The 20508-nt window shown below is 44.9% G+C and overlaps 2 protein-coding genes across 2 annotated transcripts in view; one reads left to right on the forward strand and one right to left on the reverse strand.

Annotated features, from left to right (window-relative positions):
* Positions 1 to 17653, forward strand: part of LOC146567793 (protein NLRC3-like) — a 43954-nt gene extending 26301 nt beyond the window's left edge. The window contains exons 11-20 of the mRNA XM_085285657.1: positions 1375 to 1551; positions 1807 to 1980; positions 3050 to 3087; positions 14501 to 14571; positions 14936 to 14991; positions 15787 to 16001; positions 16211 to 16470; positions 16823 to 16942; positions 17050 to 17179; positions 17280 to 17653. Coding sequence (XP_085141783.1) covers positions 1375 to 1551; positions 1807 to 1980; positions 3050 to 3087; positions 14501 to 14571; positions 14936 to 14991; positions 15787 to 16001; positions 16211 to 16470; positions 16823 to 16942; positions 17050 to 17179; positions 17280 to 17653 — 1615 coding nt within the window. The remainder of the gene's footprint in view (positions 1 to 1374; positions 1552 to 1806; positions 1981 to 3049; positions 3088 to 14500; positions 14572 to 14935; positions 14992 to 15786; positions 16002 to 16210; positions 16471 to 16822; positions 16943 to 17049; positions 17180 to 17279) is intronic.
* LOC146567794 (uncharacterized) lies at positions 13235 to 20386 on the reverse strand. The gene is made up of 6 exons (XM_085287829.1): positions 20343 to 20386; positions 16856 to 16971; positions 16135 to 16398; positions 15689 to 15984; positions 15339 to 15429; positions 13235 to 15245 (listed from the first exon to the last, which is right to left on the reverse strand). Exon 6 carries the CDS (start codon positions 13889 to 13891, stop codon positions 13235 to 13237), a length of 657 nt encoding a protein of 218 aa, XP_085143955.1. The 5' UTR covers positions 13892 to 15245; positions 15339 to 15429; positions 15689 to 15984; positions 16135 to 16398; positions 16856 to 16971; positions 20343 to 20386.
* Positions 20387 to 20508: the final 122 nt, after the last annotated feature.

Here is a 20508-nt window from a genome sequence, read left to right on the forward strand (position 1 = left end):
GATCACCTGCTGAGAAAGAAAAAAAGAAAACCAGAAGAGAACAAGAGTAATAGAATAAACAACATCACAATGATATATGGGAATATGACAGTAAAGTCAGGACACTGGAGTTTACTCCAGTGTCCTGTTATATTTTAGATTGCAAGGAGCAGACAGCCGAGTTTATTAAACTCCACCGAGACAGCGGTGACGCAAATCTGAAGGCTGGACTGTCCCATTGCACTGCAGTTTACTTTCAGCCTACCCAACCTTCTGAGGACCCAGCCTTCGCGGTCTACGTGGGCCGGGTCCTCAGGAGGACGCAGCCTATGAATTTGGACACCCCTTAACCTTAGTTACTCTAGGCCAGAATAATAGTCTACAGTGGTCTATTAATGCAAACACAAAAGAATAATAAACTGAGACGTAGGATGAACAAAAGATACCAGAAATGAACCAAAAATGTTTTTGTTCAAGAGGTGTGTCATAACTACTGGACAGACTCACGCGCAGACAGAGTTCTTTGCAAACAAAAGAAGACAATTTATTTACAACAGGGAACACACCCTTTAGCGCTATACTTTGAGTCGGCTCCAGGGAGAGGGGGCAATCCACACACACGCTTCCTCTTCAGCACAGTCACCGCCAGAGCACCTCCACACACACTTACTCACTCCTTTTCAGCCGCACTAGCTCCAAAACTCCACTCATGCAGGGTCCGTAATCTGGTCCAGAAGGGGGATATCTACACACAGAATACAACAGTTAGTTCCACAGGCAAACATACACAAGGCGCTCTTTTGATCAAGCCAAGAGCACGAACTCAGGAGATTCCACATTCCAGCGGCGAGCTACTCTGTGCCACTGCCTTAAATAGCAGCTGGGGAACTCAGCCAGATCAGCAGCAGGTGGTGACAATCACACGGGTGTGTGGGCCAAGAGCGAGAGCCCGTAACGAGCTCCGCCCAGGCAGGAGGAAAAACAACAACAACACCTGTAGCCAGCATGAGCCAGCCAGAGAAACAAGGGGACCGTGACAAGATGTCTGTTCAAGAGATGTCTGTTGTTTCTAGACTCCTGAAATGTGTATGAGCTACAATAAAGCTATGAAATGACACATTGTGCAACAACAATAATAATACTAACATCAAGTTAGTACAACTTATGAAAAAGAAATATTAATGGACAAAAACACTGACTTCATCTACAATAAATTCTTTCAAAAACAATGGTTAAGGATTTGAAATTAATGACTTATTAGTTTTATCTGACAGATATTCATTTGCAGTTGTTTTCATTTAATAACCATTTTTCTGTTCTCCCTCTGAATGATGAAAAACTGAACGATTTCAAGCAGAAACTTTTGAGCTTACAAATGTGTTTTGTTTTATTCAGACTGGAGGACTGCAGCTTGTCTGAACACAGCTGCAGATTTCTGGTGTCAGCTCTGAAGTCCAACCCCTCCTTTCTTAGAGAGCTGGACCTGAGCTCCAACTACAAACTGCAGGATTTAGGAGTGGAGCGTTTGTGTGGTTTTCTGGAGAGTCCACAGTGCAGACTGGAAACTCTGAGGTCAGTCACCATGTTTTCAAGTTTTGTTTTCCACTGACCTGCAGACATAAGACTGATATACTGACCCACACTGTGGTTCTTCATAATGGAGTCTTAATTGTTAAAGTTGGAGATAAAAAGGTTGGCTCTAAAAGGATAAAAACATGTCAATCTGTGGCCACAGGCATGTTTAATAAAAGTAAACAATAAACAATAACTATATGATTTCAAGAATAAGTTTGTACAATAACCTTAAATCTTTTGCTTTTTACTCAGACTGGAGTACTGTGGTCTGTCAGAGATCAGCTGTGAGTATCTGGCTTCAGCACTAAAGTCCAGCCCGTCCTATCTGAGCGAGCTGCGCCTGAGAGGAAACAACCTGCAGGAATCGGATCTGAAGCAGCTGTCTGAGCTTGTGGAGAATCCACAGTGGAGACTGGAGACTCTGGGGTCAGTAGAGGGTCGCAGTTTTTTTTAGTTAAATAACACTAAGCTGAAAGTAGATGTAAAAAATGTTTGACTAAAATAAAAATAAAAAGTTGACTTTAGAAAAAAACTCATTGAGATGATATTGTTTAATACATTACCTGAAATTAAGAAAAACAAGCACAGAAAATGAGTTTAGTTTTTCTCATAGTTGGCTGTGTGGCAGGCAAGCAGAAGTGGTGGACCCAAAATTGCAGGACTCTTAGAGATGGGAATAAACTGAAAACGCAGCTTTATTGCTGGAGGAATGATTCACGAAATAAAACTTACAAAAACAAAACTCTAAACCGAGGTGCTGGAGGACAGGACATTACAAACACACAGCAAGTTGAGGGTACGACACTGACACAGAGAAACACAGGGCTTAAATACACAGATGGCAGTAATCAAGGGATGAGAGACAGGAGGGGAACACACTTGGGAGAAATCACAGCTGACAAGACAGGGGAAACGTAAACTGGCACACTCACATACGACACAGACCTTCACAATAAAACAGGAAACTCAGACACATGGAACCAGAAAAGACATTGAACTAAACAGACAGATTCACAAACAGACGTGGTGACACCATAGACAGACAGATACAGACGCAGACTCAGAGGCAGACCGAATAGAACACGTAGAACTCAAACAATAATAATAATAATCATGATAATAAATTGGAAAATGTTAATAATAAACTTAAAGCGCTGGGTCACCGACCCAGGACCATGACAGTTTTAGTCTTTTGTCAGTCTGGTCAGATCTGACAAATCAAGCTTCAAGTCCATATTTTTAAGTTCAGCTGAACCAATTTAAAAAATGTGTTTAATAAATATTCACTATTTTTTGTTGTTGCTGTGTTTAGATAAAGATCCTATAAAATTGTAGAGCAACCCAACAAACCAAAGATCTCCTTTGTGCAGAACTTTCTGACTGAAGAGAAAAAAATAAATTTTTAAATGTAATTTTTAAAAAATTAATAAAGCTGAGCTGAAGCTTCAAGCAAAGATGGATTATTCTACTCAAATTCTTCTGTTTGTATCTGCAGGGTTGACAGGATGATTGAACCTTCCAATGAAAACGCCTGTGAGTACTGACATGATGTCTCCTATTCACCAATATTTTATTAACAGCATCAAATATGTATATGACTGTGTGCTTATTTTAACATAGAAATCCTATAAATAATGTTGTATGGAGGTGTGGAAAATATTTGAAAAATGTATTTCAAACATGCTAAAATGCCACAAGGTCTAAATAAAAAGGCCATAAAACATTTTAACATCTTAAACATCTTAAAATTCAAAATTGCAATTTGATGATGAACAGGTTTATTTCACGTTTTAGAAATCATAATAGTTAGAAGGTTACTACTTGGAACTCCTGAACTCCTCCTAGATATCTTTTCTTAGCCGGCTGCACTCAAACGCTGGACGTGGAGAAGCTCATAGCTGATGTCAGACACTAACCCAGCAGCTTCACTGCATCAGAACCTTTTGACACTTCCACTCTCATATTTCGAGTTCAGCGCATAAACTTTGAAACAGCCTTCCTGCATCATCCCGTGAGGTCGACTGAGTATTCAGGCTGTTTCTTGCACACCCCATCATTGGATCACAGCAAATGTTTCTATGCAAATATTTATTGAGAATGCACGATTGCATCTTTGTTGGGATATGCACAGCTCTTTAATGTGTTTTCAACCAACCTGTGAATCCCCTTTGTGACTGTGCGCTTCGAAGAGTGCTCTCCTTATAGAGTTATTGTTATCTTTTAAAAATAGATGAGTGAGACGCACGTCCAGCTACAGAGGGCAGTACAACTGCCTGCTCTAATTAAATGGTTCAAGGTTCTTTATTTGTCACATGCATAGTTATACAAGTATAACACACAGTGAAATGTAACATGACACGCTCCTCGACATGTGCAAGAATGGAGGGGGGGGGGGGGGTATATATATATATATATATATATATATCCTTCAAGCAACATTGCAGACATAGAGGACAGTTACAAGTACCTGGGGATCCCGCAGGCAAATGGGAACCATGAAGAGGCCGCTAGAAAGGCTGCAACCACCAAGTACCTGCAGAGGGTCAGGCAAGTCCTGAGGAGTCAGCTGAATGGTAAGAACAAGATCCGGGCCATCAACACATACGCCCTGCCCGTGATCAGGTACCCTGCTGGGGTGATAGGCTGGCCAAAGGAGGAAATAGAAGCCACTGACATAAAGACAAGAAAGCTCCTGACCATGCATGGAGGGTTTCACCCCAAGTCCAGCACCCTGAGGCTGTACGCTAAGCGGAAGGAAGGGGGCCGGGGACTGGTGAGTGTCAGCACCACAGTCCAGGATGAGACAAGGAACATCCAAGAATACATTGGGAAGATGGCCCCAACTGACCGAGTGCTCAGTGAATACCTCGGGCAGCAGAAACCCAAGAAAGAGGAGGGAGACGAGGAGCCATCATGGAAGGACAGGCCCCTGCACGGTATGTACCACCGGCAGATAGAGGAGGTGGCTGATATCCAGAAATCCTACCAGTGGCTGGACAAAGCTGGACTGAAAGACAGCACAGAGGCACTAATCATGGCAGCACAAGAACAAGCTCTGAGCACAAGATCCATAGAGGCTGGGGTCTATCACACCAGGCAAGACCCCAGGTGCAGGCTGTGTAAAGATGCCCCAGAGACAATCCAGCACATAACAGCAGGGTGCAAGATGCTAGCAGGCAGGACATACATGGAACGCCATAACCAAGTGGCCGGCATAGTGTACAGCAGGGGTGCTCAATACGTCGATCGCGATCGACCAGTCGATCGCAAAGGTAGTATTGGTAGATCGCATGGCATTAAAAAAAATAGATGCCAGCCTATCATCCATCCCGTCACTTGATTGATACAGGGAAGCCAGTCAGATGACAGCAGATTTTTTCTGACGCTTAGGTCGCTGCGCATGCGCAAACAGCGGCGCGAAGTGTAGTAAAACTGACAAGCTAGTCAGCGAGTTAACTCCAATTTTTAGCTCTCGGTTTTTTTCTCTTAAACCTGGCCGTCAGCAGCTACTGTCCGGACTATGCATCCCTGGCTGATTCAGTTCAGTGCAAGTCATCAGAGTAAACTCAGGTAATGACAAAAAATTTACATAGTTAATTGTGTTGTGAAATATTGGATATTGCGGTTATGCATGTATATACATTGTAGATATAAAGAATCCTCAATATATTTATAAATAAGTATATGTTTTGGATTTTTGTAGTGGGTAGATCATTTTGACTTGGTCATTTTATAAGTAGCTCACATGCGGAAAAAGTGTGAGCACCCCTGGTGTACAGGAACATCTGTGCCGAGTATAACCTGGAAGTCTCGAGGTCAAAATGGGAGATGCCCCCAAGGGTGGTGGAGAATGACCGAGCTAAGATCCTGTGGGACTTCCAGATACAGACGGACAAAATGGTGGTGGCTAACCAACCGGACATAGTGGTGGTAGACAAACAGAAGAAGACGGCCGTAGTGATCGATGTAGCGGTTCCGAATGACAGCAATATCAGGAAGAAGGAACACGAGAAGCTGGAGAAATACCAAGGGCTCAGAGAAGAGCTCGAGAGGATGTGGAGGGTGAAGGTAACGGTGGTCCCCGTGGTAATCGGAGCACTAGGTGCGGTGACTCCCAAGCTAGGCGAGTGGCTCCAGCAGATCCCAGGAACAACATCGGAGATCTCTGTCCAGAAGAGCGTAGTCCTGGGAACAGCTAAGATACTGCGCAGGACCCTCAAGCTCCCAGGCCTCTGGTAGAGGACCCGAGCTTGAAGGTTAAACCGCCCGCAGGGGCGTGCTGGGTGTTTTTTATATATATAATAAATAATAATAACACCCAGCACGCCCCTGCGGGCGGTTTATCCTTCAAGCTATATATATATATATATATATATATATATATATATATATAGATATATATATATAAGATAAGATAACTCTTTATTGTCATTGCACAGTCATACATAGTACAGTAGTACAATGAAATTGGAAAAACTGTCCTACGTCGGCACTACATATAACACAACACGACACGATATGACACATCACAACATAACAAACAACACAACACAGTATATTAACTTAGTATAAAAAAGAAGAATAAGTGTATTTTTATTGCACACTGTTATTATTGCACATTAATTATTATTGCACCTTGTTATAAATATAAATATTATTGTTATCGTTTTAAACATTGTAAACTCCCCCTAAAAAGTCCAGGGAGGTATCCAGTCAGGTCAGCTATTTACATTGATCAGGGCTATTGCCCTGTTGTAAAAGCTGTCCTTGAGTCTATTTGTTCGGGACCTCAGCAGCCTGAACCTCCTGCCAGACGGCAGCAGCTTTTTTTTTTTTTTTTCTAAATGACATCAGAAACAGCAGTATGCGACATTACGTGATGGCAGAGCTTCAGTTCATCCTTTGTCATTTTTTTTTTTTTTTTTTTTTTTTAATAAATAGGACAGGGGGAATGAATGAGAGAGAGAGGGGGAGAGAAAGAAAGAAAACCAAAGGGGAGAAGAGACGGTGAGAAGGGGGGGGAAGAGAGACAAAAAAAAAAAAAAAAACTCCTGGGTCACCTGTATGGAGAAAAAAACAAACAAACAAACAAACAAAAACAAACAGAGGAGACAGCAAACAACAAAGAGCAACATAATAATAGAGAAAACAAAGCACCATCACAATAAACTAGCTAGTCATAGATATCAGTATTTACTAAGTAATAAACGATATTGTGCAGCACGCAAGATAGACAGCGCACAGTGTGCTTTGAGGCAGCAGCCAAGAAAGCTTTAGTCCGCGTCTGTGAATACCCATGTGTGCATACCTGTGTGGATCAGCATGCTTGCATTCCAAAGGTTTCTCCATGTAATGATCTGCTAGGGAGTGTGGGGGGGCCACAGCCCCGTCCTCCAGGGTGTGAAGCGGGTATGGAGGAGATCAAAACTCCAGACATCCAGAGGCCCCCAGAACACAAGAGACCATGGAAGACCAACAGAGGGGCAGCCGCGCCACTGTCCCAGTAAGAGCTGAGGAGAGTCCCAGATGAGGGCTCGCCCAGCAGCCGCGGAGCAGAAGTCAGGGGGAGTTGCAGTGACGCGCCCGTGAGCTCCGCCGGCCCCCAGCTGCGCCTGAGTGACCGAGCCCTAGGCCGAGAGGCCGGGGGCACCCCACCTCCAAAGGGGCCCGAGCGAGCCCCAGGCCCCAGGCCCCGACAAGCGGCCGCCAAGGAGTGAGCCGGTGTGTACCCGGACGCCCACCCCCAGACACAAAGAACCACCAACGCACCGACACCTGAGGGAGTCCGCCACCGGCAGGGGAAGTGGTGGTGGGTGGAGATAGGCCTCCAAACCTTGGAGGGCCTGAGATGTCCCCAGAGAGGTGGCGCCTGATACCCAACCTGACATATAGACACAGACATACAGGCACACACAGACACAAACATCCATTCCCACCCTCATGCTCTCATATGCACTCACTCCACACTCAACCAACGTGGAGACAGACATAAAGAGACGCTGTACACACAATCACACTCCCCAAGCGTACTCTACAAACCGGGTCTAGGTACCCTTGCCCCTGGAGGGGGGAATTGCACCCAGACCCAGGTGGTGTTACCCTTTTCCCTGCGGTGGGGAGAGGCAGACCACCCCGACTCCGCAGCAGCAGGGAGGCCGGCAGCAGCTTAAACACCCGGTGTCCTGGGTGTGTGCAGTCCCGTAGGATGCTGCGTGCCCTCTTGAGACAGCGAGTGCTGTACAGGTCCTTCAGGGAGGGAAGAGGATGTCCAATGATTTTTTGGGCCATGTTGATGACCCTCTGGAGTGCCTTTCTGTGTGCTGTGGTGCAGCTGGAGAACCACACACCGATGCAATATGTCAGCACACTTTCAATGGAGCAGCGGTAGAAGACGGTCAGCAGCTCCTTCTTCAGGTCCATTTTTCTGAGGATTCTCAGAAAGTGGAGACGCTGTTGGGCCTTCTTTAAGACCGCAGAGGTGTTAGAGCTCCATTGGAGGTCTGTGTCTATGTGCACACCCAGAAACTTGAAACTGGAGACCCTTTCCACGCACTCCCCGTTGATGCTGACAGGCTGCAGCTCGGACTTCCTCCTTCTGAAGTTAACTACCAGTTCTTTTGTTTTGGTGGTATTGAGGTCCAGGTTGTTGTCTGCACACCAATCTGACAGCCTCTGAACTTCAGCTCTGTATGCAGTCTCATCTCCCCCTGAGATGAGCCCCACCACAGTGGTATCATCTGCAAACTTGATGACTGTGTTGTCTGGGTGGGAACTAACACAGTCATGTGTGTACAGAGTGTACAGTAGGGGACTCAGTACACAGCCTTGTGGAGAGCCGGTGTTGAGGCTGAGGGCTGAGGAAAGATGAGGCCCCACTCTAACTCTCTGTACACGGTCTGAGAGGAAGTCTCTGATCCAGCGACAGGTGGTGGAAGGAAGTCCAATTTCCAGCAGTTTATCTATTAGTCTGTCCGGGAGTATCGTATTGAAAGCAGAGCTAAAGTCAACAAAGAGCAGCCTGGCGTAACGGCCCTGCACTTCCAGGTGAGAGATGGTGGTGTGGAGCGTTGTAGCAATGGCATCTTCAGTTGATCTGTTAGCTCTGTATGCAAACTGGAGCGGGTCGAGTGTGGGTGGCAGGCAGGACATGATGTGACGTCGGACCAGTTTCTCAAAGCACTTCATTATAACAGGTGTTAGAGCAACTGGTCGGTAGTCGTTGAGGCTGCTAATGTTAGTACGCTTTGGCAGTGGGACAATTGTGGCTGACTTTAGGCACGGCGGGATGCAGGACTGGGACAGTGAAGTGTTGAAGATCTTAGTGAAGACCCCAGCCAGCTGGTCTGCACACTCTTTTAGGACCTTTGCGGTTACCCCATCTGGTCCGGTGGCCTTCCTGGGGTTCACTGCCCTCAGTGTGCGCCTCACCTCATATTCCTGCACTATGAGGCTTGGGCTGCTGCTGTCCGATGTTTTTGCTGCTGCTGCCTCTGGTCCCTTCACCTCAAAGCGTGCGAGGAAGTGGTTCAGCTCCTCTGCAAGCTCCGCGTTACCCTCAGTCTACGTGGTATTACCAGGTTTGTAGTTGGTTAAGTGCTGAACTCCCTGCCATACCTGTCGTGAGTTGTTGGTGGTGAAGTGGTCTTCGATCCTTCTCTTGTACGCTGCCTTGGCCTCTCTGATGCCTCTTTTCAACTGAGATCTGGCTGCACTGTACTGCATACCATCACCGGATCTAAAAGCGGCGTCACGTTGCTTCAGCAGGACCTGGACCTCTTTAGTCATCCAGGGTTTCTGGTTGGAATACACCTGGTGACGTTTGTCCACAGTGACACTGTTGACACAGAAGTTAATATATGAGAGCACTGATGTTGTGTGCTCTTCAAGGTCCTGATGTTCGAACACGCTCCAGTCCGTGTTTTCAAAACAGTCCTGCAGCTGATGTGATGCACCTTCTGGCCAGGTTTTCACAGTTTTTGTGACTGGGGGGGCTCTTCTCCTAATGGGAGCGTATGCAGGGATCAACAGCATGGACATGTGGTCTGACAAACCTAGATGTGGTAGAGGGGTTGCTCTGTAGCCTTTTTGGATGTTGCTGTAGGCTTTATCCAATGTGTTTTTCCCCCTCGTTGCACATTTAATATGCTGTTCAAATCTGGGGAATACTGACCTTAAATCAGCATGGTTGAAGTCCCCAGCTATAATGTGCACTGCGTTTGGATGGGAGTTCTGCTGGTTGCTTATTGTCTTGTGCAGCTCCTCCATGGCAGAGTTAGCATTAGCATCGGGTGGTACATACACGGCCGTTACCATGACAACAGTAAACTCGCGAGGTATGTAGACGGGTCTGCACTTCACAGTCAAATATTCCAAATCCGGGGAACAGTGGCTGTCTACAGTCTTTGTGTTTTTGCACCAGCTGTCATTGGTGTAGATGCATAAACCCCCTCCTTTGATCTTACCGGAGTGGCCGTTCCTGTCGTGACGGTGAACCGTGCGGCCTGCTAGCTCAATAGCCGAGTCCGGAATTGATGGCTGCAGCCAAGTCTCTGTGAGTAATATTATGCTGCTGTCCCGTACACACTTATTGACTGCAATTTGTAATCTCAGTTCGTCGATTTTGTTGGTTATGGACCTGACGTTGGAGAGGAAAATACTCGGAAGCGGTGGCTTAAATGGCTGTTTCTTTAGCCGAGCTAGTGGACCCGCCCTGCAGCCACGCTTTTGCCTCCTTTGTTTACGTTTCCTCTTTGTCTTGCCGCTGGGAAGAACCAACCACGGAGACCCTGGAGCTCTTATTATGTCCTCCGGAATGCTGTGAAAGTGGTGGTAGTCCGATGTAATGCTCCTTGCACAGCGTAATCCCAAACTCAAAAGGTCCTGACGACTGTAGGTGGACTCTACTCGATGTATGACATACATGGATGACATCAAGCTGTATGCCAAGAGTGAACGAGACATCGATTCACTGATCCACACTACCAGGCTATACAGCAATGACATTGGAATGTCGTTCGGACTGGAGAAGTGTAGTCGGATGGTAACAAAGAGAGGGAAGGTAGTCAGAACTGAGGGGATTGAACTACCAGAAGGCAACATTGCAGACATAGAGGACAGTTACAAGTACCTGGGGATCCCGCAGGCGAATGGGAACCATGAAGAGGCCGCTAGAAAAGCTGCAACCACCAAGTACCTGCAGAGGGTCAGGCAAGTCCTGAGGAGTCAGCTGAATGGTAAGAACAAGATCCGGGCCATCAACACCTACGCCCTGCCCGTGATCAGGTACCCTGCTGGGGTAATAGGTAGGGCTGCCACAAACGATTATTTTGATAGTCGACTAGTCACCGATTATTTTTGCGATTAGTCGACTAATCAGATCATCATCCATTAGACGTAAAACTACAGCTTATTGCACCAGCAGCATCTGCTCTCATATAACTATCATTAGCTTACAGCTTTAAGTGTTTAAGGTCTGTGCTAACTAAAAATAAAGACAAGATGATAGTTTATTGAATTTTAATGAAATTTGCAGATTGTTTCGGTGAAGATTAATAAACTCCTTGCTATCTAAAATTTAACAGGACACTGGAGTATATTCTGGAGCATCTCACACTTCTGATAATCAGCTGTCTGCTTGACGTTTATTCAGCTGTGTAAAAACTATAACTTTAATCTCAGACAAACTGATTTACTCAGGAACAAATAAAATACTAAAAAAAAAAAGCCAAACAATAACATTTTTAAGTTATCTAAGTGACTCATATATATTTAACCTGAGTAGCGAAAGACGGCGGTGGGTTTGAAAACGATTTGCGGGGAGTCCGGTGTTCTCACGGCGCTAGTGAGCCTAGCCCCCGGCTCGCTAACGAGCTAGTGGGTAACAGACGTCTCCGAAAACGTCGGAGCGCTTTTGAAAATATGCGGTGTCCTGATAAACTGAGCAGATATTTGAGGTTTACACAGCTACATTCTCGCCTGAAAATATGTTAAACGTTTATTTTGTGACCCAGAAAGAATAATAAGAGTAACATTAAAACTAACTAGCTGCCGCCATTGTTGGAAACTGCGCTGGGCCGCGCTATGAATTCTGGGACACAGCTGCTTCTTCTTCTTCTTCTTCGGGGTTTAACGGTAGCTGACATCCTTGTACATGCAATGCTGCCATCTTCTGTTTCAGTCCGTTATTACACTCTTAAATCCTGCCACTTATTCCTGCGTCTTTTGTGATCGTACAAAGTTTCAAACGACGCGTCGACTATTAAATCAGTCGTCGACGATTTTGATAGTCGACGTAATCGTGACTAGTCGACAAATCGTGGCAGCCCTAGTAATAGGCTGGCCAAAGGAGGAGATAGAAGCCACTGACATAAAGACAAGAAAGCTCCTTACCATGCATGGAGGGTTTCACCCCAAGTCCAGCACCCTGAGGCTGTACGCTAAGCGGAAGGAAGGGGGCCGGGGACTGGTGAGTGTCAGCACCACAGTCCAGGATGAGACAAGGAACATCCAAGAATACATTGGGAAGATGGCCCCAACTGACCGAGTGCTCAGTGAATACCTCAGGCAGCAGAAACCCAAGAAAGAGGAGGGAGACGAGGAACCATCATGGAAGGACAGGCCCCTGCACGGTATGTACCACCGGCAGATAGAGGGGGTGGCTGATATCCAGAAATCCTACCAGTGGCTGGACAAAGCTGGACTGAAAGATAGCACAGAGGCACTAATCATGGCAGCACAAGAACAAGCTCTGAGTACAAGATCCATAGAGGCTGGGGTCTATCACACCAGGCAAGACCCCAGGTGCAGGCTGTGTAAAGATGCCCCAGAGACAATCCAGCACATAACAGCAGGGTGCAAGATGCTAGCAGGCAGGACATACATGGAACGCCATAACCAAGTGGCCGGCATAGTGTACAGGAACATCTGTGCCGAGTATAACCTGGAAGTCCCAAGGTCAAAATGGGAGATGCCCCCAAGGGTGGTGGAGAATGACCGAGCTAAGATCCTGTGGGACTTCCAGATACAGACGGACAAAATGGTGGTGGCTAACCAACCAGACATAGTGGTGGTAGATAAACAGAAGAAGACGGCCGTAGTGATCGATGTAGCGGTTCCGAATGACAGCAACATCAGGAAGAAGGAACACGAGAAGCTGGAGAAATACCAAGGGCTCAGAGAAGAGCTCGAGAGGATGTGGAAGGTGAAGGTAACGGTGGTCCCCGTGGTAATCGGAGCACTAGGTGCGGTGACTCCCAAGCAAGGCGAGTGGCTCCAGCAGATCCCGGGAATAACATCGGAGATCTCTGTCCAGAAGAGCGCAGTCCTGGGAACAGCTAAGATACTGCGCAGGACCCTCAAGCTCCCAGGCCTCTGGTAGAGGACCCGAGCTTGAAGGATAAACCGCCCGCAGGGGCGTGCTGGGTGTTTTTATATATATATATATATATATATATATATATATATATATATATATATATATATATATATATATATATATATATATATAATAAGGTGAAGACATTAGGTGAATGTGCAGTAGTAGCAGCAAGCAGGTGAATTCTGTACATTAATATGAATAGACATCTGACTATTTTACAGGATAGACAATATAAACATATTTAAAATTAAAGGAATTGAAATGTACATTGTGCCTTGGTTTAGTGTCTGGAAGAGTCCTGTCTCAGTCAATTATAGATGATGTGAGAGGGCGGGTGTGTGTGTTTAGGGCACGGATGGCTTGGGGATAGAAGCTCCTCTTGAGTCTCTCTGTCCTTGCCCGGAAGATGCGGAACCTTCTACCAGATTGCAGAAGTTGGAACAGTTTGTTGCCAGGATGGGACGGGTCCTTCAGTATCTGCGCTGCTCTAGTCCGGCATCTCCTGGTGTAGGTGTCCTGAAGCGGGGGGAGAGCAATCCTGCAGCAGCGTTCTGCTGTACGGATCACTCTCTGGAGAGCTTTTTGGTCCTTCACACAGCTGTTCCCGAACCACGATGTCATGTTCTGTGTGAGGATGCTCTCCACAGCGCCTGTATAGAAAATCCTGAGGATCTTTGGAGAGACCCTGAACTTCCTCAGTTGTCGTAGGTGATACAGGCGCTGCCTAGCCTTTTTGGTCTGGACCTGAATGTGGGCAGCCCATGTCAGGTCTGAGGAGATGTGGACACCAAGATACTTGAAGGACTGCACCCTCTCCACTGGAGCTCCATTGATGATAATGGGCTTGTAGTCTCTGTGCTGACCCCTTCTGAAGTCCACCACCAGCTCCTTGGTCTTGCTGACGTTCAGCTGGAGGTGGTTGTCCTGGCACCACGATGCAAGATTCTTCACTTCATCCATGTAGGCCGCCTCATCGTTGTTGGAGATGGCACCCAACACCACTGTGTCGTCAGCAAACTTCACAATGGTGTTGGAGCCATGGGTGGCCACACAGTCTGAAGTGTGGGTTGCCAACTCCCAGTAAAACAAAAGAAGATGAAGAAGAAATTACATAATAGTCATGCTGTGAGACGATGCAGCGTGTAATATTAATAGATAAATATCTGAAAAGAAAAAGTAGGCAGTCTGACCACATGAAAGCCCTAGCATGATTAGTGGTCAGAAGCAAAAAGGTGTACTGGGGACAAACCAAGCGGATTCCACTATAACTGGTGTGCAGGGAAAAACTATCAATATGCTTTTTGTGACATTTTTGTTTGTGATTTCTTTCTAATGTGAAATATGTGCTGTGGCTCCGAAAGGTTGGGAAACATTGCTCTATAAAAGTTTATCTGTGGTGCAGCTGAAAATGGTAGCATGTTTTCAGATCTGGATTAAATTATTCAGACACAAATCAGCTTTGATTTCTAGCAAAATATTTCTGAGTGTACACTTTGGACGTCTGCAGTCAGCTCTGACGAAAAGTGTTCCAGGGAATCCTGAACTATTCTGCTGTCTGTCTCTCATCAGGTGACTCTGAACAAACATTGGATATAAACCCTTTAGCTGATTTATCTGAGGATGACATAGAGCCAATTAAGGTGAGACAAAAGCAAGCGGATTCTTATCACTTACACATGTAATGACTGTTAATCTCGGCACTTTTTCATAGTAGTAGTCTAAACTTTGTCTGATGGAACAAAGAAGGAGGCTTCAGGACAGAAACTAACTCCACGTGTTGAATTTACCTGCACTGCAACACTGATTAATTGTACGTTATCAGGATGCTTTAAGCTTTATCCTGCATGGCTCCATGTTTTCATTGTTTTTAGTCCCACTATTTTACTGCCAGTTTTGAAAGTACGTACATATAACTGCTGATGTGTATGTTGTGTAGTTTGTAGTTTCTTCACTGCTTACTGGTTTGTTGCTGCTTTAAACAGCTGGTGTTGTTCTGATTTCCAGCCTCCATCAAGCTTCACACCTGAAGTACAACCTGAATCCACACAAATCTCCCACAGGTGATACTAAAACCACAGCTGTCACTGCTTTCACCTCCACATTAGAATGATGTCACACATGCTCTGATGTGACCTGATTTGTATTGCACACCTGGAGGTGTGACATAGTAAATTACCTCCTCCTCTCCATCGATGTCTAATATATGAGACGTTGTGTGTATTTGTGTACTTTGCTTTTCTCTCCCTCTGTGTTTTCCTTTGTCCATCTCACTCAGACATCATTTCCCCTGAAAGATCATCTGGAGCGTCAGTTTCTGATGGGAGCAGCACAGTTGCATCTCAGTTATTCAGCTCTAGTTTGCACTATCAGTGATGAAGGAACTGATCAGACAGTTGACGTCCCTCACCTCAGTGACAGACAGAGATGATGTCAGACTTCAGGCAGGACCTTCACTTGGCCCTCCAGCTCCAGTAACAGCTGCCTCCACAGATGCCTGTCTGTGTTAGAGATGACAGGGTTCATCTGGGTTCTGTGTGATTTGAGGTGTTCTGATAATATAAAACTCAAATACAGCGATGGCAGGTTACTATCAGTGCAGAAAGAGGCTGAAGCCTCCGGGATGACTAACCACAACCGTGTTCTAATTATGTGACATGTGAGTCAAACCCTGAGATATCCCAAACCACAAGTAGAATTAATAACCTGCTTTGGCTTTAGAGCCAAAGCAGCAGAGTTACAGATGTAGCATCCCCTCACTTTGGTGGATGTGACAGTTTGGACTCAAACAGAAGCTTCAGATGTTCTCGTTGGTTTCTTTCTTTTAGATTCTAGTTTAACCGTTTCATCTTCTACAGGTTCAGGTGTCCTGGTCCAGGTGTGTTCCAGTGTACTCTGACCAGACTGGTGTTTGTTATGGCTCAGGAGGCGGAGCTGCTGTACTGGAATGTCCAATGGGATGAGAGCCTCCTTCAACAAGCTGGAAAAACAGCTGCAGGGCCGCTGTTTAACATCACGTGCTCTGAGGACGCAGTCCGTCAGCTCCACCTGCCACACTGTGAAACAAAGGAGGGTGAGCACCGTGCTGCGATGATGAGATGAATTGTGTTCAGTATCAAAACAAGCACTTTATTATGATTGTTGTTGCACACATTAATAAATGGGTAGCATCTAACTTGTAGATAACAGTGATTAGTTTGAACTACCTGAAGTGTTGAAAAGTAAATGGTGCAGGATGAATCCCTGAGCAGGAAATAGTGCAGCAGCTCTTTCCCTTCACAGCGTTGTGTGTTGATGGCCTGCTGTCTGTCGCGCACGTCTTTGATGATGGGATAAGCATCTTGAAACCGATGAGGATCACCGACACGCATGTGATTGTGAACGTCTCCCACCGCTCTGCCTTTGGTCTTATCTGGAATTTTGTTAAAAAGTCCTTTAAAATCCCAGAAGCAGGCCAGGTTCTGCTGTTCCTGCGATTTAAAGACACAGTGCCTCTAAAAATCAACGTGTTTCTCCTGCATGAAAGAATCCATCTGTCAGAGGTAAGCATAGAGCACTCAGGCGGTCTCGCTCTGCAGATTTCTGATGCTTCCAGTAGGGGGCAGACACCCTGGGCTTTATTCATTGGTTAGTAGAAGCACAGAGTCAAGCTTCTCAGACTGCAGACTCTCACTCTCACTGACCAATCACAGCGCTTTATTCTTGACTTCAGTAACGATCCAGAGTTGATTGCATAGTTATCTCTCCCCCTACTGACAAAGTAAACCTGGGTTTACTGACTACACTGGATCATTTGTTCCACACTTTAGTCGACACTTGATAATTATAAATGATTTCTATAGATAAACAGATCAACATATGAACATTAACATAATTTTATATCCTACCACTGAGGTTAAAAAGCAACAAGGCAATGATGCTACATACATTGAGACGTCTTCAGACTGCGTGCTTCACATCGGTCAGCGTTACAGTGTCCACTGTGAACCCGAGGGCCTGAAGATACAGCCGAACGTGAGCCAACAGTCGTGAATAAAATGCCCCTGAAAATAAAGTCAGATATAAAATAAGCAGTTTTCTATCAGTCCCTATTAAAACCGCAGATTCTTGTTGGTTTTCAGCACGCAGAGTTTTGGAAAAAGCTTGGACCGAATTACTATCCAACATTTGAGGTTTTCCTGACTGCAAACCTGGAGGTTGTGACTCTGATAGTCAAGGACCAAGATGGAAATGAAGCCTGGCGTCGTGATGGTAAAAGTTCCACTGCAGCAGCAGAAATGACTGTATAAATTTCTGCTACAAGGATATTTTATAAACGTTCAACTGAAATCATATTTAAGTCTCTTTTTAGTGTTTGTCCCAGAAAAGGACCGAGTCTCACCAGAGGACAGCGCACACCACAAAACAAAAATAGATGAGGATAAGCTGCTGCTAATCCGCTCAGAGTTTATTGAAAGAGTGTCTGCAGAGGGTTTAAACAAAATTGTAGATAAACTCCTCGAGCGTCATATTATAATTGATGTAGAGATGGAGTCTGGGACATGTGAGACAAAAAGCAGAGCAAATAAAGTGCGATGCATAATCGACACCGTGCGACGAAAAGGAAATGACGCCTGCAGACATCTGCTCGATGTTCTCAAAGAGGTGGACCCAACCCTTTTCAGAGTGATCGTGCCAAACGAAGCCAAAAAAACCTCCAAAGAAGCTCATGAGCTGTGGTGCTAAAGTCTCACGTTACTCAGTGAAATCTTGAAATGACCAGTTTTTGTAATCACTCTGAAAGTGATTCTCTTGAACCAACTTGGACTTGTTTGAATGGATGCTGAGCAGAAAACCAGATGGAGTTGTTAACAATCTCAGACTGCTTCATAATGTTAAAGGTGTTTCCGTAAAGTTTAGTCATTCCAGCTTTCGCTCACTAGATGGCGACAGAAGATTGGTGATAGAGGCTGTACCTCACACATATAGACAGGAAATGTGCACGTTAACATGATGTTTATCAGTTTTAAACTGATAGAAATGATATTTTTAAGTTTTACTCAAACTATTTTTAAATAATCCCAGATTAAATGGTAAATGGACGGATTCTTATATAGTCAAGTACTCAGATTAACAATAACAATTTCAAGGTGCTTTATTTTGGAAGGGAAAGACTTGGTCTTCAAACTTTGGTGGTTTGAAGGATTCTGGATCAACGCTGCAAGTTTATTTTTTTCAGTCTTGATCATCTGAATCAATCAAATTAATGTTACTGTGAAATTATTCTAATTATTTTGTACAAATTTTGGCTGTTATGTGTTTACTTTGCATTAGTATTAGTAACCATCTGTCTTAACTGTTCCTTATGTGATTAAAATCACCACAGTTTGGTAATCACACAGATTCACGTTTCCTTCCTCTCTGCTAATAAATGAAGCCATTAAATTTCCTCTAAAAGTCTTCAGTCAGTTTCCTCTGACTTCCTGTATCACACATACAAAAGTTGACAGGGAAGAGCATGTGTGACACAAAAGACCAGGGCCCGTATCCCTAAAGATTCTGAGAATCCTCTCAGAGAGCTCCTAACTTAACCTAAAAATTCCTTGCCAGGAGTTTTAGCTTAGAAGTGATTCCAGAACATTTTCAGTGAACTCTGAGCAAGGAATGGATGGGAAATCCTATCTTAGTGAGGAGGTGTGGTTGACCCCGTTGCTAGGTATGAGTCATCATTTCAAAAGCCGTGATTGGTTGATCCTACAAGTTTGATGGAAATGAGCTTTTGGTGATAATGAGCAAAGGATGTACCCTCAAATCAATAAACATAATTATACACTCTAATCTTATGCTGACCGTAATTGTAAATAATATTTCACATTCAAGAAAATATCTGGAAAATGAATAGTAAGCTGTAGGGGTTATAGCCATTAGAATCTAAAATATGTGAAAACTTAAACTCATTACACCCTGTTCAAATAATGATTCGTGTCTTATTTGCTCATATTAATATCCTAGCTGGCATATTTTGTACTTTCACTCCCATATGGACCCCGTTGAAAACAAGATGGCCTATCTCAAGGGGCTGTCCTTAATGAAGTAGAAATCACAACGTTACAAGTCCAGTGTGGTCTTAACGAGGGTAACACGGCTCAGCTTTTAGCAATGTCTGTGATTGCAGACCCAAGTCATCACTGCTGCATTGTTGCATTTTCCCGGTTGCCAAATACCTCGGGGTTGTGATTACTTTCGTCTCCGGTGTAATAGCGTTGTGGCGTCGAGTTGGTGAAGTAATTGCATCTCTAAGGAGATCCACCACAAACATGATTCCTGCACGATCCAATCTGTAGCGTCTCAATAATTCCCTGTCATCCAGTGTTTGCAGGACATCTCTCCTGCCTCTTCTGTTGGCCATTTTGTGCAGCTGCTTAGGGGAACTCCTAAGCCACTAAAAGTCCTCTTCCCTGCTCGTAGCAGATCTCGCCTTAGGAGCCCTTTTAAGCGCTAGGAATCTTGAGGAATAGCTTTTATATTAACTGGGATTGTCGTGTCACTTTTAGGGGAAATTCTAAGAAAACGTCATGACTCTGAGAATTTTCTTAGAATTTGGCCGCTAGGAGCCACTTTTTGCACAAAGATTCTTTAGGGATACGGGCCCAGAGGTCTGTAGCATGAAGATGGCTTTTGTTTTATCCCAGTAGCTTCAGGGCAGGTGGGTGGCATTTCTGTTAATATCTGCTAATATTGTAAATAATTACTGTTGAGCGTGTGAGAGATGTGAATGAGGTTGATGATAGCAGATAAAAATAAGCTGCAGTGAGAGACGACTCTTTCATCTCTGTGTCATGTAAAGAAAAGAAAGATATGGATGTAAAAGCTAATAAAGGTGAAGTTAGGAGGTGTGAAAACAAACCAGGAGTCAGACTGTGGGAGGACTTCAGACAGAAGTTGTTAAATACAGAGAGAAGAGTTGGAAATATGACAGAACATGTGAGACATTTAGAACAATAAACTATGTATAGCAATGTAAATGTGGGAGGGGGCACTGAAGGTGCTGATTGTCAGCTTTCCCTATCCAGAGTACTGCTGCAGCTTCATTAGCCTCTGCTAACACTACATACCTCAGCCTGCCACCCAACTGTGGCGATGCAAATGACAGGAAACAGGAATAAATGCCGGACACAAGAGACACCCAGAAGGTTTATGTAAGGCTGCCAGTGCATACTTTGACAGAGTCTGTGAGGCAAACGACCCGGGCGAGGAAAAGCCCCAGAAATCAGCCTAAACATCTTCCAGGCGCACACTACAGCTCATGCTGTGAAACTGGCCTGTTTCTGTGGGGCAGGTCACTCAGGAAGTGAAGAGGACTATAAACTAAGAAAGGTTCGACTGTAATAAAAGCTCTCTCATCACAACTCGCTCACATTTTAAACATGTTTACCTTCACAGATGATCTGACCACTGCCACGACACGCGAGAACGACATGACGGTGATGAAAATGAGACAAAGTTACAGATAAGAGGAAGTGAAAATGTGGAAAGTACAGAGGATTACAAAATAAGACAGGACATGACTTGAAATAGAAACTCAAAGTAAAGATGGGGAA

This window comes from Mchenga conophoros, linkage group LG9, assembly GCF_057382185.1.
Source record: "Mchenga conophoros isolate Kocher_MC1m ecotype Shallow Benthic linkage group LG9, M_conophoros_male_GT1.1, whole genome shotgun sequence".
Taxonomy (NCBI): Eukaryota; Metazoa; Chordata; class Actinopteri; order Cichliformes; family Cichlidae; genus Mchenga; species Mchenga conophoros.

Bases quoted from the DNA above. Each gene is read 5' to 3' on its own strand.
- LOC146567794 (XM_085287829.1), bottom strand. From the start codon at position 13,891: ATGGATGAAGTGAAGAATCTTGCATCGTGGTGCCAGGACAACCACCTC.